At 44.4% G+C, this 17,445-nt stretch overlaps 2 protein-coding genes across 4 annotated transcripts; one reads left to right on the top strand and one right to left on the bottom strand.

The window, feature by feature from the left end:
- The first annotated feature begins 282 nt into the window (after positions 1–282).
- LOC109763654 (cold-responsive protein kinase 1) lies at positions 283–3,943 on the top strand. Of its 3 annotated transcripts, none has more exons than XM_020322510.4 (7): positions 283–587; positions 795–948; positions 1,723–1,847; positions 1,976–2,186; positions 2,271–2,508; positions 2,778–2,928; positions 3,123–3,943. In XM_020322510.4, the coding sequence occupies exons 2-7, from the start codon at positions 858–860 to the stop codon at positions 3,489–3,491; spliced, it is 1,185 nt and encodes a 394-aa protein (XP_020178099.1). In that variant the 5' UTR covers positions 283–587; positions 795–857; the 3' UTR covers positions 3,492–3,943. The 3 variants fall into 3 exon arrangements, with proteins under 3 accessions (XP_020178099.1, XP_040243229.1, XP_073352873.1); XM_073496772.1 differs by having other exon boundaries at positions 370–587; positions 1,718–1,847; XM_040387295.3 differs by lacking the exon at positions 1,723–1,847.
- Positions 3,944–6,027: 2,084 nt separating this feature from the next.
- On the bottom strand, positions 6,028–10,341 carry LOC109763653 (anthranilate synthase alpha subunit 2, chloroplastic). Its single transcript, XM_020322509.3, has 10 exons — positions 9,632–10,341; positions 9,362–9,551; positions 9,113–9,264; positions 8,605–8,720; positions 8,265–8,511; positions 8,079–8,135; positions 7,850–8,002; positions 7,579–7,659; positions 6,938–7,024; positions 6,028–6,534 (listed from the first exon to the last, which is right to left on the bottom strand). Exons 1-10 carry the CDS (start codon positions 10,034–10,036, stop codon positions 6,208–6,210), a joined length of 1,815 nt encoding a protein of 604 aa, XP_020178098.1. The 5' UTR covers positions 10,037–10,341; the 3' UTR covers positions 6,028–6,207.
- Positions 10,342–17,445: the final 7,104 nt, after the last annotated feature.

Genomic DNA, 17,445 nt, shown 5'->3' with positions numbered 1-17,445 from the left:
TAGGACAAGGCGAGCGCAGTATCGAAACCCCTCGCCGCGCAATTTTTGTTGCAGTTTTTCACAGAAAAAACCAACTAAATGGGCCGGCCCAGCGCGGACGGCGGGTGTGCGCCGGTTTGCGGAATACGAAGAATCGGGCGCATAAGGCGCCGAATAGGAACCAGCGGCAGGTAGCCCCACGACGGACGGAATTCTCATGCCGCCGGGTTGGGTACTTGGGTTGGGTTGGGTTGGGTTGGGTTGGGCCGAGCCGTGACCCAGAAACGTGGACTCGCTGGGGGCGGGTCACATGGTCAACCGGTCAGTGCGTTCGTCGGACCATCCTCGTCGCTGCCCCCAAAAACGAACAAAAGCGACGCGCTCCGCCACAGCCGAGACCCGGTAAAACTTCCGCCTGCTCTGCTCTCCTCTCCCCCTCCTCGCCCCCGCCTACCTCCTCGGCTTGGCTTGTCCACCACACCACCACGAGGCGTCGGTGGCGGCGGCGCCGCAAAACATTCGGTTGGCTCGCCCCGGTGGGAACTTCCGGCAGCTCCACCAATCTGCTTCCGCCGCAGCCACCAGCCCATCATCTGCTCCTCGACCAGGTTGGTGCTACTACCCCCTCGGGCTTTCCGGGTTGCCCAAAGTCTAGCTGGTGATTAGTGTCGCCGTACAAATTTACAAGCTAGGTTTTTAGCTTCCCTGCTTGTTCCCCTTCGTCGACTGCCGCGATCCGGTGGAGGAGGTCATGTGTGTATGTGTGTTTTGGTTACTCCATCGTGCTGAGATGGTTAATTTCGTCCCCTCCACAGCTCCGGGCGCAGATTGGAACTGGCTTCGGATAAAGGTCTCGGGTAGGCCACGGGATTCGGCGCATGGGGAGCTCCGCCAGCTGCCTCTGGAGCGGCTCCAAGTCGGGGCCAGGTCCAAATGGTCCAGCGGCCGCGGCTGCGTCTCCTCGTTCTGGTACGTTTCATTGGTTCTATTCGTGTGGTAATGATTAAATTGATAGTCCTGCTTAAAGCTTTCCAACATTTTGGTCTTCGAATTTTAAGAACATACTTGCTATTTGACATGAAAAGAGTGGGGGATTTGCTGCAGACCTGTCCTGCTTAGCTATGTTGTCCCCAACCACTTTATGGTATCTCCTTACTAGTTTTTTCAATTATTCAAGTGTTACAGAGGGACTCAATCATGAGAAGTTTAGTGTCCTTTCCCTAGTTAGTGCCTTGATAAAAGTTAATTTCAGCAATCCCCTTTTAACAACGAGACTGAAGAACAGAGACTTCCATTCATATGAACCACAGAACACTGTGAATTCCAACAGCAAACTGGCGTACCTTAATGTTTTGTAACAGGAAAAAATATCTAGATGTTTGTCGGCTTTTTCATACATATGATAGTGCTATTGGTATGATGTTTTACCTGTGTCATAACTCAGGCTTAAATGGAACATTTCCTACACTAGAGGTTTTGTGATCCAATCAGAAACTACACCATGACACACATCTGGCAATATCATAAGCAATAAGAAAGAAGAAAAAAATTCTATCTCTGTTTCTTGAACTAGTAAGCCGATGTTTTGGTATGTTTAATCATCTAACTGCGAGGATCTTGGCCATAACCATGGTACCCTCAAATCCTCAACTATAATGTTTACTATTATGTTTCAGTGCATTTTTGCTCAGCCTTTTCCTTTTTAATTGCCAATGATGATATCAACTCTGAAAAAAAGTCCAGGCCATGTATTATCAAGATCCGGACGAAATATACAAGTCTTCTCACTAAAAGAGTTGAAATCTGCCACACGGAATTTTCAAATGACAAACTGCATTGGCCGTGGGGGTTTTGGACCAGTTTATAAGGTGAATCATTGGGTCGTATTGCTGCCTTCTTACTTTATATGTCGTATGTTATCACTGCTCATTAGTAATACTTTACTACCAATGTTCTCTTTTGGAAGAATGAATAACAGTGGTTCTCCTTCACTTAGGGAGACCTGAAAGATGGCACCCAAGTTGCAATTAAAAGGCTTTCAGCTGAATCAAAGCAAGGAACTAATGAGTTCTTGACAGAAATCGATGTCATATCAAATGTCAGGCACCCCAACCTTGTAAGGCTCATTGGTTGCTGTGTCGAAGGGAATAACAGATTATTGGTGTATGAATATGCGGAGAACAACAGTTTGTCAAATGCTTTGCTTGGTAAGTTTAAGACTGGAATTTTACTTGCACAAAGTCTGACCTGTATATTAACTTTCATAATCCTGTGCATTACCTTGTGATCAGGACCAAAGAGTAGATGTATCCCTTTGAACTGGCAAACAAGAGCTGCCATTTGTACTGGAACTGCTTCTGGTCTTGCATTTCTTCACGAGGAAGCACAACCACGCATAGTCCACCGTGATATCAAGGCTAGCAACATCTTACTTGATAAGACACTGGTTCCTAAAATTGGAGATTTTGGACTGGCCAAGCTTTTCCCTGATGCCATCACTCACATTAGCACGCGCGTTGCGGGAACAATGTCAGTCCTCTCTAAATCTTTTGGTGTACTTATTTGCTTTTACAGTGTGAGTTATGTGTATTTATGTAGATTTTCTCCGGAACAAATATCATGCTGTACTTACTATTAACGATGAAAGCAAAGATATTTCAATCAGCTGCCTTCAGTTACTTTTCTCCCAGTTGAACCAATTTTGACTGTTGTGATGCTGTCAAGACTATTAGTTGTATTTTGCTTTTTCCATAACAACAAACTTCTATTGACCTTTGCGGATATGATCTCTCCTGCAGGGGTTACTTGGCTCCAGAGTATGCATTATTGGGACAGTTAACCAAGAAAGCAGACATATATAGTTTCGGGGTGCTGCTTCTTGAAGTTATAAGTGGTGAAAGCAGCAGCAAATCGACTTGGGGGGAAGATATGCATGTCCTTGTGGAATGGGTAATTCACTTTCGCCTCTCCTTCCTCCTCTCCTTTCTCCATACAATACCATGCTTGTATGAACTCTTGATAGCTGCAGCATCATAATTCTGGGCACAAAGAGTCCTAGATTTCCCCATGGTAGACTCGCAGCACATATTGGTGATGGTGATCCTATTTTTTCTTTTGCATAATTGACTTGGACTGAACTGCAGACATGGAAGCTGCGAGAAGAAGGGAGGCTTTTGGAAATTGTAGATCCAGACGTGGAAGAATACCCAGAGGAGCAAGTACTTCGTTTCATCAAGGTGGCACTTCTGTGCACCCAAGCAACAGCACAGCAGAGGCCATCCATGAAGCAGGTGGTCCATATGCTAGCTAATGAAACAGAAATTGATCTTCAAAACGCCGTCCCACCGGGTGTGCTGAAAGAACCCCGTCGTAAAATGGGCAGTTTGGGGGATTTGGCTCTGGACACGTCCTCGAGTCAGAGCACCAGAGTCAACGCGGCTGGGTCCTGCACCACACAGACTAGAGACATGAACAGCTGTAATTTTAGCACAACGGAGGTTTCACCTAGGTGATGTGGTGGACCAACTTGCAAACTTGTTTGCCACCTTCATCAGAGTGCCATGAGGTTTTGATGCGTCAAGTGCTGACAAGGTTTATGTTGAAATGGAAAATTGCACATAATGTACTTGAAGCCCTGATTCAGGAGATACAGGATGCTGAGGGTAGTAGCTGTGAATTGCTGCTGTACAGAATGTGCACTTCACTTCAAAGTTTAACACATGTTATTCTTTAGTGCTTGGTGTAGAGACGCATCGTACAAGCATTATGTCGTTGGAGCTTCCCAACAGAAGGCAGCATATGAGATAGATGTGGCGAGGAACAGCTGAACAGCTCCCTCTGTGCACATAACCCTAGTCACAATTTTAATGTTATAAGTTTACTTTTCTTCATGTAGAGAGTGAACATATGTGTAGAAATTATGATAAGTTTCTGCAGACCGTTTATACATTGTACTTTTTGTTCATGGTGGGATGTTACAGTATATAATTTTTTTACTGGACCGCACCTAGAGGAGCCCATTTGGAGCCAAATGTTTTCTCACTTGATTTTTGAATGACAGTTCCACCTGTCAGGAAAGAAAAACTTCTGTTCCAAACGGAGTTACTCCCTCCTTTCACAAATATAAGATTTTCCAATTTTTTTATGAATCAGATGTATATAGAGGTTTTAGTGTTTTTGTTCACTCATTTCAATCCCTTTGTAGTTCATATTAAAATATTCAAAACATCTTATATTTGTGAACGAAGAGGGTACTGAAACGAAATTATAAATGTGACAATACCAAGAGAACAAAGATATATTGTCAACACCAAATGATTTTGACATTGCAAGCTATACTCTTAATAAAGTACTGTACAATATTCCAAATGTCAATATGACAATATATGTTCTCGCAAAAAAATGACAATATATTGTGTGTGTAAAAAAAGTAGTTGGTTCATCTATATATTTGAATTCGGTGCAAGTTTTTTTTTTGAAGGGTGAATTCGGTGCAAGTAGAATGAATGTGCTAGGCTGAAAAATATAGGTGATGTATACTGGCTTAGTTTGGCAGCACAGTTTTTGAAAAACCGAAGTATCCTAAAACCACAGTTTTCTTATGTGTGGGGAACAAATACTCTGGTTTTTAAAAACCATAGTTTTTCTCAGTTTTGTCAAGTCCACCGAAGCGTTTGGCTGATGTTATTTTGCTGCAGTTTCTGTTAATAACTACATGGCCGAATAGCACGTGCTAACTTATCAACACCTAAAAAGCAACATCACCGGATTAATCAGCGTGTGCTAGTGTATGACCGGATTAATCACCTGCAGCTACATGGCCATGCACGAGTCAACCTCCTGTGTACGAGTGTGCTCCAATGACCAATCTATTTAGCAAGCTAGCTTTGTTCGAGATGTGCAGAAACTATTCGGCAACCAGTGAATTCATTATAAAATATACAACAGATAGATGAGTCGGCGGCCGCGGCGACTGATTTTCTAATCAGTGCGTAGATGGCGGTGTCAACAGGCTTAGCACTCTCTCAACGACTTCACTTGGTTCAGTTTTTAAGAAAGAGGTCAAGGCCTCTTTTTTAAATACTGCAGAAAAACTACAGTATCAAAGATACCTCGGTATATTAAACTACAGTAATTTTTTGAGCCAAACACTTCAAAGTATTTAATACCAAGGTTTTTTCAGAAACCACAGTATTCCTAAAAAAACTCCAAAAATACTTTACTCCCAAACGCACCCTAACATAACTACCGAAAACCCAATTCGGTGCCCAGGCTCATCTGCACCTGGGCAGAAAAAAACCAAAACAAATACTAAAAAGTTCAAAAAAATCCAATTGTTTTTTGTGTGATAGATAATTTTATGCGTGAGGTTCGTTCCGAATTTCAACTTATTTGAACATCTGAGCAGCTCTCAGAAAAAAAATATCGGGTCAAAACAGTGTGTAAACAGTAAACATTTTCACAGACCCCGGATTCGTCTTTTTTGCTGAGAGTTGCTCAGATGTCCAAATGAGTTGAAACTTGAGCGCACCTCACGCATAAACTTATCTACCACAAATTTTTTTTGGGAATTTTTTGAATTTTTTTTAGTATTGTTTTGATTTTTTTCGTCAGGGCAGGTGCAGATAAGCTCGGGAGCAGAAACACCGCACGCAATAACTACACCCTACACATGATTGTAAGCAATAGCCTATTTGATTCATAGCTTTCTAAGAACACAAAATGTAGTAGGAATACGTGTAAGCCATGAACGTACATGTTTGGCTCGTAGAATTCTACTAGAAAAGATGTGGTGGGTATATCTAACCATTTTAGAATGTTTCAGAATTCCTTTTGATTCTTAAAAAGAAAATCCATTGGCTGATTCCGTTGAATCAAATGTAGCTAAAGTGAAAATCCTTTAAGAACAGGATGCTTGTGTTTTCCCAATGGGATTCCTTTGGATGAGGGCTTAAGTGTTTGTAAGCAAAGTTTAGATTATCCAGTAAGACACACTACATATGCTTCCAAACAAGACTCATAAAGCTTTAGACAAAGCAAACATCAACCTTTCTGATGAACAAAATATACATCTTATTATAGCTCCAGATTTATTCAATTCACAGGACAGCAGAAGGTTATTGCTTCTTTCTTCCCAACATGTACTGGGTGAAGAAATGATGAACAACTTTCCAACATAAACTGAATGAAGAATGATGAACAACTAACAAAAATAATTTAATAAGCACTCTATTCTTTGTCTACAAAAGCTGACTCTGCAAGATCAATTGCCCGAGCTAGGGCAGCCGCCTTATTCTCACATTCTTTTTGCTCATCGTCTGGGATACTATCAGCAACAATGCCCGCACCAGCCTGAAGGTGAGCAACCCACTCTCGGCGCCTATCTGAGCTTTTGTATGAGTACATCGTATTGTGGCTTGGAGCTGTTGAGAATACAATGGTGCGGAGAGCAAGAGCAATAAGCATGTCACCATCAAATGATATCCCTCCTAAACCACCACTGTATGGTCCTCGTCTTGTGACTTCCAACTGATCTATTAGCTCCATGGCTTTTACCTGGTTATGTCAAACAAACTTTTAGAGCGTAGCAGGTTATTTAGAAGAGAAAGGTGCATTGATTGCTAAAAAAGTGTCAGTAGCTATAGCTGACTATTGTATGAATAAAGGATCTAAGCAATTCAATTGGAGTTTACAGCAGAGAGTACAATAATTGAAGTCTGAATTTTTTTTATGCAGCGATCTATGTATCAAGAATCCAAACCGACCATATGACTAATATTTTGAAAATGCAAAATAACAATATCTACTGAGGAGAGGCAAAATGATATACATAAACATCGCCTACAAAAATTCTTCACGGTGCTAAGAGGGAATAAAGTTGTCAAACAAGTACTTAACAAAAATAGAAACTGGTTAAGTTGGAGAGTACGTCCATATAAGATTGGAAGCAGGAGTTAACCTTTGGTGCCCCACTGACTGTTCCAACAGGCAATGCTGCTCGTAGTGCATCCCAGCTTTCGAGATGATCATCTAACTCTCCACTAACCTGCATAGTGTTCAAAGTGAAATTACATTGGTGTTCGACATAACTGCAGAAAGCTATAATCCCTTGCCAATCATCATACAAGCGTACTTAAGTTCTATTAGAATTTCTGAAATGACAAACCAAGTCCTTATCTAGTGACAATTGGTCACTAAATTATATAACATATAGAAATGTCATCTACAGTGAATATCATATCAGTTATTCACAGTGCGAGATTTATTTGACCTATGAACTCTTTATTTTCTTTAATATGCCATGACGGAAAAAGAAGATTAAAGTGATGAATGGCAAAACCCACATGTGTACAAATATAAGCAAAGAAATGAATTAGAAACAAAACGACTAGCTTAATATTGGTACATGACAGGTAAAAAAAAAATTGGTAGCATGAAAATGTAATTTGGCAGATAGTTGTCATATAGTTGTCATATACTGAACTTATGAAAACTCTATTTTAATGTGATTACCAAGAATAACTAGAGGGACTAAATGCAAACTCCCAGTGTAAAATGAATGTGCCATATGAATCATAGTTCACACAACAAGGAGTTTACCGTGGAGCTGATGTGCATAACATGGGAGTACCGCTCAATGTTCATCAACTTCTCCACCTTCACAGATCCAGATTTGGATACCTGTCAAGTCCATACAACAAAAGGAAATTTTGTGATATTACAGCGGTAGCAGCGCTAACACATTCCCTTTTGTAAGTCCCGGAGAATGGATATAAGTGCAGCATAATAAAGCTGCCAAACTTATTCCATAACTAGGTAAAATGTTAAAAAGATTGCCTCAGAATGTAGAGTAGGCAAAAGGAATACATACCCTGCCAACATCATTCCTTCCCAAGTCTACAAGCATAATGTGTTCAGCACATTGCTTTTGATCATTCAATAGTTGTTCCTCTTGCAATTTATCTTCATGCTCTGTCTTACCCCTTCGGGTAGTCCCAGCAAGTGGCCGGTTAATAACCTTTCCCTATGTTTTTTATGGTGTAGATTAGCTAAAGGACAATGATGTCATCTGGTTAATAGCAATAGATGGGTCTGCATACCTTCTCAACTTTTGTAAGAATTTCAGGACTAGATGCTACCAGGATACAGCCTCTCGCCTAAAGATGATAAAGGGACATTATTAAAACTTCAAAAGCAAATCAACGGTACACAATACACATTGACAGCATCAATAATTTCTTGTAATCAGATTTAAAACATATACCCAAAAGAGCTGGTAACTTTACCTGCACATAAGCCATGTACGGGCTTGGGTTGACAATTCGTAAAGCACGGTAAACCTCAAATGGAGTGGCATAAGTTCGCCTCTCAAAACGCTGGCTTAAAACAATCTGGAAAATATTACCGGCCAGAATATGCTCCTTAGCCTGCATAACAGCACTCTTGTATTCATCACTTGTCATGGTCGATTTATTCAAGGGTGTACCGAACTGCCGAGTATGTAGCTTCACAAATCCTGGAGAGAGCTTGGGGCTGGGGTAGAAATTAAATTGGTGTACAAGTTGTGAGCACCAAACAAAAATTAGCAAAATATTAGATTTAAGGAAAAGGCACAACATATCTTACACATTAGCATTGTAAACTTTAGAAAGCAACCGCTTCAACCGGGACCTGCCATCTTTATACGCTTCCTCAGTGGATGCATGTCGGTCCACACTTACCCAATGGATGACATAAACTTTCTGCAATGAACACAGAGCCATGGAATTTGACATGAATACAAGTTTTCCACTAGTTAAAATGAGGAACAGCAAGTACATGTTATTTTGACTCGTAAGTTGCAACCCACTGAACATGGAATAACAGGAATGATGAAATTTCACTTGACGCAGTAATGAGCTAATGACAAATGACAAGCTTGCACAATTTAGCTTAGTCTCCCTATGGTCAATGGTGTACCATGCACTACTGTCAATTTGCTTCCTTGAAAGGAGATGCATAAACTGATAGTGATGAACCAAATATATCAAATAATGTGAAACAAGTAAGAAGAACAGTAGCCGTCTCTGGCAACAGCAAATCAGAACTTTGTTCAAGATGACATGCTAGAAATGGATATTGAGGAATTAAGCACCTTCTCAACATTGTCAAAGACAAGAACATCGTCATAAAGCCCCAAGTGAACATCAGGAAGGTTCCTATCGTCGTGGGGAGCACCAGAGAAAGGTATCTTCTTCTTTTCGACATAGCGGACTGTATCATAGGAAAAGAACCCAACCCATCCACCTATCACAAAAAAGGAAAAACAATTCAATTATTCCCATTTCAACATCAGGCAACACCATATATTTCTCTTATGTTTTAGTTGATTTTGGTCGCTCACCGCTGAAGGCCTCAGGGAGCTGGTCGATCTCCTGCGGGTGCCATCCCTCCATTATGCTCCTGGGAACCTGCATGGGATCATCCATGATCTTCTCCGTCACCTCGGCCTTCTCGTGGTCCATGATGGTGACCTTGTTCTCCTTGGCCACCACCTCCATCACCGGGTGGGCTCCCACCATGCTGTAACGACCCTTGAATCCATTCCAGTTCCACAAAGTTATTCACAAGAATAAGAATCGATAGGGGAGTAGATTAGGGAGGAGGGACGTACAACGTTGGTGGTCCCCTCGAGCCCCTGCTCGACGGACTCGAAGAGGAAGCTGGGGGTGTCCATGTCGTCCTCGGGGACGAGGCAGCGGTAGGCGAGCACGGGGGTGAGGTGGTCCGACACGATGCACTCCCACACGGGCACCAGGTTGCCCTTGCCGGTCCCCCGCGCCGCCGCCTCGAAGAAGCGCCTCCGGTCCTCCTCCTCTGCCTTCGCGGCGGCGCTCCCATTGATCACCGGCGTCGCGCTCGCCCTCGCGCTCGCCGACGAGCACCTCAGGCCGCTGCTGCTCCTCCTCCTCCCTCGTGCCGCCACCGCCCTCGATCTGCCCGCCGCCGCAGCCGCGGGCGGGGCGGGGTGGGCGGCGAGGCGCGAGGGCGAGAACGTGGCGGCGGCTAGGGATTCCATTGCGAATTGAATTGCCCCTTCCACTCCCTGCTCAACAACGGTCTGGCACTGCTCTGTCAGATTTCGCGCTCGGAGAAGAGATTGGGAGGGCGCGTATATATATGAGATGAGATGAGAAGCTGCAATCCGGTTGAGTATAGAGTAGCAGCCAGGTGAGGTGGTGGGGGTGGGAGTTGAATCCCAAAGCAGAGAGGGAGGAGAAGGCGTCTCCGGGTCCGGCGGCTCTCGCGAGCTCTGGGTTTTGACTCTTCTGATGGGGAGAGGATGACCACGAGACGATTCACTGTGTCATGTCGATAAGTTCTGTTTCTTGATTGGATTGGCAGGTGGATATGGACTACTAAGTTATAAAAATAGAAACTACTTACAAAAAAATTAACTATTGCCTAAACTACTTTTTTTTTGCGATGAGCCTAAACTACTTACAAGCACTGGAGTACTTGTTTTGGCAGAGTTTTACTATGCAGATAAAACTTCGGGAACGTCAGATTAAGCATGCCAATTCAGACGTATTTCCATCCTTGTGACAACTTAAGTTACCATAAAAATGACCAATTTGCCATGGTTAAAATCCGGCGTTTGATTTTATAGCAAAATCCTAAAACTTTACCATGGCAGTATTTTCTCTAGTGGAGGAAATGTTATTTCCATGACCAATTCACAAATGTTTAGACCTTGTTATCTACTCCCGCCTTCCTAAATATAAGTCTTTTTAAAGATTTCAATATAAACTACGTAAGAGTGTATATTGACATATTTTAGAGTGTAAATTCACTCATTTTGCTCCATATGTAATTCATATTGGGATCTCTAAAAAGGACTTATATTTAGAAAGGATGGAGTATCAGTAATGGGGAAGTATTATTTTTTTCAATGGGAGGTGACGTTCTCATCGTCGGCAAAGCGTCTACGATGAGTTTGTCGATCTCAAGATTCATCGTCTCAGTCACTCGAAGATGCTTAAACAAGTAGGATATGTGTGCATACGTTTATAGGGATGACTATATATGTGTATGTGAGCATCTGCATCTTTTTTTGACAAAGGATGGATTTTATTAACTCAAAATGAAGCATCAAGAGGATACAAAACACGATGAGCCCACACCCGGCCTCTGCACAGCTAAGGTGCACACAACCAACACCAACACACACAAACACGTTGGTCACTAGCAAAGTCATAAGACCAAAGTTAAATGTAGGCAAGGTAAAAAAAAATCCCAAAGCAGTCATATCCACGATCGTCTAAACTGGAACAATGACCATATGTGCATCAATCATTTCATGACACCCATGGACGACGAGGTCTTCAACAAACAATGCCTTCAGAAAAGGAGCGACGCTCAAGCGTCATCATCACCGGATGCAGCCACTAAGGCAAGATCTAGTTTTTCACCCTGAAGAATCAGTCCGGAGCATGTCCGAGCAATGTCTTCAACAAGATAATGACGTAGAAAAAACATCATCATTGTCAGGTATAACCAACTCCGGTCGAACCTAGGCTTTCACCCCGGAGCTCTAGACCGGATGCTCGAGTAGCACCACCATCGAAGTCACTCATGTGTTGTCACCGTCACTTTTTCACAATCCCGCTATATGCGATGTCGTCGCCGTTGCACAACCATCCCTCTGCATCAAGTCATCGTGTGTAGTTTTGCATCTCACCGCCGAAGTTAGCCGCGCGGATCTCAAGAGATGAACCCTCCCTAAGACCTTTATATTTTGGTTAATGATTCGGCATTGTGAATGTTGATACTATTTTTTATATTTTGGTCAGTAGAGATACTTTGACTTTGTACAAAATTTATATGCTGACTAAAAAAGACCAGACTACTTCAGAGGACATATGCTTGGGACGATCCTTGCACGATGTCAAATCCAACAACTTTGTGCACTTTGGTCTGACTCATGGATGGTGATATGCACTCGTAACACGATGCACTTTTGACACTTGATATTCATGTGGGAACACGAGAGGCGCTTGCTGCACGCCGGACCAGTTTAACTTCGGAACAAATAATGTAGACAATTGTTGCACGTTTATAATAAGCCAGTAATGTCCTGACCGGTGGGGTCGGATCACGGGCTGAGATATGATCCACGTGAGCTTTTATCCATCTGCCTCGTCAGAGAAACACACACTCGTCGCACAAACCAAAGGAGAAGAAAGAAAGAAAGAAAAAACTTCCAAATCAGATGGAGCATTTTGTATGCATGCCCGCCGCTCTATTTGGCCCATATCCATATGCTCCCCACCAACCCCTTGGGAGCAAGTTGTCTGTTCCAAGCGTCAGCGCCCGAGCAGCGCCGGTGCCGGAGCCGGGGCACCCACGGCGACCGGGCGACGGGCACGACACGCCGAGCGGCCCGGTCACGCGAGAATTCGCCGTCACGCGCTGTGCGCGCAGTAGACCGTGTGGCGGTAGAAAAAGAAACCGTCGTGCTTCCGTGCACGACGTTTGTTTTTCAGTTTTCCGCTCGCGCGCGCCTGGGCACGACGGGGCGAAGCGAAGCTACGCGGAAACGCCGACGCGTGAACGCAGATACGCGCGCCCGTGGCACCACGGTTGGTGGGCAAGTCGTCGTTCAGCATTCGATCCGTATCTTCCGAGGTGGACTGATGTTGGAGAACCGGAGAATGAGAGACTGTCATCACCTTTACAGACCACAAGCGCACCTCCAACCCTTCCTGTCGTTCAACTCCAGAACTCCTCAAACGACTCACTAAAACTCAACTCCTCAAATTTGATCTGTGTCGTGTTTTCTCTTAGGGGCTGTTCCAGATATACTCCCTCCGTTCCTAAATATAAGTCTTTGTAGGGATTTCATTATAAACTACATACGGAGCAAAATAAATGAATCTACACTCTAAAATATGTCTATATATATCCGTATGTAGATTATAGTGTAATTTCTAAAAAGACTTATATTTAGGAACAGAGGGAGCATTTGGTATTAAAGATTGTCTGAAATTAAATAGAAATTGTTTCGATCTTATCTTTAGAAGACATCTTGCCCTTCAAGCCTCGTACTTAATATATACTCGCCCTCAAGGCTGAATAATACATCCAATGAATTACGTTAATTATCTCTCTGTCCCTTCTAACATGGTATCGGCCTAACCGATCAAAAACCCTAGCCGCCGTCGGGGGCCGCGCCATCCGTATCTAGGTTCGTCCGCCGGTCGTGTTGACAGGCCGCCCTAGATTATTTTTTTCCCGATCCTTTGATCCGGGTTTTTCTCTCTCTCGCCGGTCGCATCGATCGGTGGAGGGTGCGCTGTACTCGGGGACAGGGTGGCGACGATCGATGCAGATCGACAGGCGGACAGGCGCACGGATGAAGGCCGTGACGGGCCGCCGCGTCGCGCTAGGTCGCCCGGTCGGAGAAGAGACCGGGTCGTCGCGCTGGTGTTGGAGTAGAGGCGCGCGGGGTCGATAGCGGTGGCAGGTGACGGAAAACCAAAAAGAAACATTGATCAATGCGACCGACGAGAGAGAGAAAAACCCGGATCAAATGATCGGGAAAAAAGACTCTAGGGCGGCCTGTCAACACGACCGGAGGACGAACCTAGGTACGGACGATGCGGTCCCCGACGGCGGCTAGGGTTTTTGATCGGTTAGGCCGATACCGTGTTAGAAGGGACACAGAAAGAGAGGATTGACGTAATGCGTTGGATATATTATTGAGCCTCGAGGGCGAGTATATATTAAGTATAAGACTTAAAGGGCAAGACGCCTTCTAGAGATAAGATGAAAATAATTTCTATCTTATCTCGGACAATCTTTAAATACCAAATATATCTTTAACAAACACATGTCAAATTTGAGGAGTTGAGTTTTAGTGAGCTGTTTGAGGACTTCTGGAGTTGAATGGCAGGAAAGGGCTGGGGTTGCGCTCAGGGGCGAGCCCACGTTGTGCCAGCAGGTAGCACAGGACACCGGGTAAAAAAATGTCTTACGTTATACCTATAGAGCCCACGTACCCTGGGACACCCCTAATTTTTCTAGAGGGATACCCGTACAAGGCTCCACCCAGCACAACTCAAGTGCAGCCCAACACGTGACGAAGGCCCAGTCAACCCGTCTAATGCGCGCAGTGGATCGATCGATCAATAGATCCATACGTGTTTTCCTATTCGTCCGCTCCACGCTGCGCTTTGTGCCCTTGTGCCCTTGACCTTTGGCTTTCGTCTGTATCCCCCCGTACGCCGTACTCGCCGCCTATCGCCATATCACGGCGAGTCGTCGAATCAGTGGAGAAAAGAAGGAACAGGTACGCTGCATCAGTCCCCAAACCCAATGTGGTCTGCCTCAGCCTCTATTGCATATCCGGTTCTAATTATTGCTTTTTTCTCTAACCCTAGGGAATTAGGGCTACTGAATAAGACTAGAGATTTTGATTGTATTGGGTAATTGGACTTTTTTAAATAATTTCGCACCGGAGACCAATATTGCAACACTCTAGGACGGCGGCACAATATCAAATAATTTTTATGTTACAACCGTGCAATTGCAATTCAAGTATTCTGTGCGTACACATGATTCATAGTTCTTTTCTTCCTTGCAAATTTTAATTATTTGAATAAATTACAAATTTCGGATGAAGCTCGGTTTATTGAAAGGTTTCTAAAAAAGAGGAGAACCTCAGTGCAAGATGAAAATGTTGGTCCGTCACACGAACATAATCAGAATGATGTCTCTTTCCCGCCACCGTCAGATGGACAAAGTAATGCCTCACCGCATGAACGGGATTAATGTCCCACCCCGCCATCACCACATGGACAAAATAATGCCTCCAGATATGGAGTTCTGCCAATAATACAAGGAATTCATTTCAAGATGAAGAAGAGATCAGTTGGGAAGGAAAAAAATGATCGAGGTAAAAGGAGAAGCATTGATGAGTACCATCCAAATCAGCAAGATTTGGTAAGAAGGAAATATTTGGCCAATGGGCCTTCTCAACCTTGTACTTATTCTTAAGTGGATTGTTCTAATGATGTTATTGATTGGTTGCTTCAAGAATTTGATAATAGCTTCACAGAGAAAAATTATGTACTGCTTGTTTGCTCGGCGACTTTGAGCCCAAATGAATTATTTCGTGATTTCAACATAGTGCATTTGATGAGTCTTGCTAAATTTTATCCAAAATATTTTGATGATGGAGAACTCAGGGACCTTAGACATCACCTTCATCTTTACATTGTTGTGTCCGAGCAAGATGATCGCTCCTCTGGTTTAAGTAATATTTGTGAGCTCTCTCAAAAAATGGAGACAAGAAACATGTTGTCTATCCCTTGGTTTATCAGACTTATTATTGCACAACTGTAATTAATATTTTTCTAAGTGGTTTTGCTTCTTTTGATTTGTAGGCAATCAAGATCTAGTGTTGCATTTTCTTGTCATCGGTTATACTTTATCCATAATCTGGACACTTCGGTTCTTCTTCAACGTTCAATTTCCTGCTATCAACTAATATTTCAAGTGAAACTCTTTATTTTAGATCTCTGGTAAGCATATTCAACGTTATATTGTATTCTTGGTACTTTGTGAGCCCGACGATGACTTCTCGGGTTATCAAAAACAGCCTCCACATCGGCTCGGAATTCACCGAGCAGATGGATCCGATGGAGCTCTCCTCTTTGAACGAGCTCTTGGATCGTATCGCCGCTTTGGGAGTCGCTACGGACTATGATCGGATTGGGCTTAAACCCAACCAAAGGGAGATTAACTCTCCGCCGGTCACCCATCAGATAGCGGTGGTGGAGGAGCAATGCGGCGATTCTTCCTCTATCTTGAGGACAAACTATGTCCGGATTCCCGAGCTCTCCGAGCCGGATACCCGACTACGGGAGGACATCGCCCAAACCCTGAACCTAGAATCAGGCAGCGGGCCAGACCTATTGGGCAACATCCCGGAGCCCGAACTTCCAAGATCGGAAACTCCTCCGCCCCTGGGTCACAGATCGGGTCAGGGTTCGGACTTAAATCCACCCACCCACCCAAATACAAGCGATCTTTCTCACATTAGACAAGAGCCCCAGGATACAGTACACCACTATTGGGCCAGATTCCTCCTTGTAATGAACAAGGTCAAGGACTGTCGCAAGGAGGACGCAATTTCATTCTTTTGCAAAAATTGCACGGACAAGGGAATCCTCAACGCCATAAGTCGCCGTGACATAGCACACTTCGCCGACTTGGCGTCCATAGTACAGAAGTACTGTGCGATGGAAAGCGCCTGGAAAACCCAAACAAAATTCTGGGACCCTCCGGCTCTCACTAAAACCCCCGTCTGAATTAAAAGGGTGTGCTCTTATAAATCACCCGATCCAATTGCAAAGAAACAAAAGCCCACTACAGGGCGTGGAACCGTACTGGAGGGATGGCTCAACGGGCCATGCAAAATTCATAGCACAGCGGATACCATACCAACACACAGCCTTAGAGCATGTTGGGTACTCCGGCAGGTGGCCAAGAGCGGTGAGGATATCCTCATCAACAATACCGCAGAGCACCATCTCGTGGAGAACAACAATACAGTATTGACAGTCTTCGAGACCTTCGCCTCAATTAATAGGCGTAAGCGAGCACTCCGCAGCCTCGCCAAAGTCTGCCACGTAGCAGCAATAAATCCATGGAGCGACACGGCTATCACCTTCAACGCCAGTGATGAACCCAAATTCCGAACAGCCCGAGCACCAGCCGCCCGGTCCTTAGTCCAATTGTGGACGGCTTCTGGCTTACTAAAGTGCTCATGGACGGCGGCGGCGGACTAAACCTCATCTATGAGGAGACCCTTCGAAAAATGGAAATAGACAGAAGCCGCATTGAGTAAAGCAGCATGACCTTCAGAGGAATCATCCCTAGTCGGGAGGCACGATGTGCTGGCAAAATCACACTAGATGTGGTATTCGGCACGCCGGAGAATTATAGGTCCGAAGAAATCACATTCCAAGTGGCCCCGTTCAATAGCGGATACCACGCCCTTCTAGGGCGGGAGGCATTCACGATCTTCCAAGCTATACCCCATTACGGGTACATGAAGCTCAAAATGCCCGGACCCAAGGGAATCATCACTCTAGCTAGTGATCCGGACATAGCACTCCGCGCCGAAAATAAAACAGCCGCACTGGCCCTCGAGGCGTTATCCGAAGCCCTCGCGGCCGAGGAATTAACTGCGCTGCGCTCCACAGTGGACAGGGACGACGTGATACTCGATAAAAGATCCAAGTCCACCTCTTTTAAACCAGCGGATGAAATTGTCAAATTCCAAGTCCATCCAACGGACCCTACAAAAACAGCATCCATCGAGGCACAGTTAAACCCCACAGTAGACGCCGCACTATGGGAGTTCTTGCGCGAGAATTGGGACATCTTCGCCCGGCATCCTTCAGACATGCCAGGAATCCC

The sequence above is a fragment of the Aegilops tauschii genome, chromosome 4 (genome assembly GCF_002575655.3).
Source record: "Aegilops tauschii subsp. strangulata cultivar AL8/78 chromosome 4, Aet v6.0, whole genome shotgun sequence".
Taxonomy (NCBI): domain Eukaryota; kingdom Viridiplantae; phylum Streptophyta; class Magnoliopsida; order Poales; family Poaceae; genus Aegilops; species Aegilops tauschii.
Note: the sequence above shows the minus strand (reverse complement) of the source record. Positions and strands in the feature narration are given on the sequence as shown.

Bases quoted from the DNA above. Each gene is read 5' to 3' on its own strand.
- LOC109763654 (XM_020322510.4), top strand. From the start codon at position 858: ATGGGGAGCTCCGCCAGCTGCCTCTGGAGCGGCTCCAAGTCGGGGCCA. The intron at 949-1,722 runs GTACGTTTCATT...AAAAAAGTCCAG, and splicing joins GGCTGCGTCTCCTCGTTCTG to GCCATGTATTATCAAGATCC. The intron at 2,187-2,270 runs GTAAGTTTAAGA...CCTTGTGATCAG, and splicing joins TTTGTCAAATGCTTTGCTTG to GACCAAAGAGTAGATGTATC.
- LOC109763653 (XM_020322509.3), bottom strand. From the start codon at position 10,036: ATGGAATCCCTAGCCGCCGCCACGTTCTCGCCCTCGCGCCTCGCCGCC. The intron at 9,265-9,361 runs GTGAGCGACCAA...TTTTTGTGATAG, and splicing joins GCTCCCTGAGGCCTTCAGCG to GTGGATGGGTTGGGTTCTTT. The intron at 6,535-6,937 runs GTTAACTCCTGC...TGACATAACCAG, and splicing joins CAGTCAGTGGGGCACCAAAG to GTAAAAGCCATGGAGCTAAT.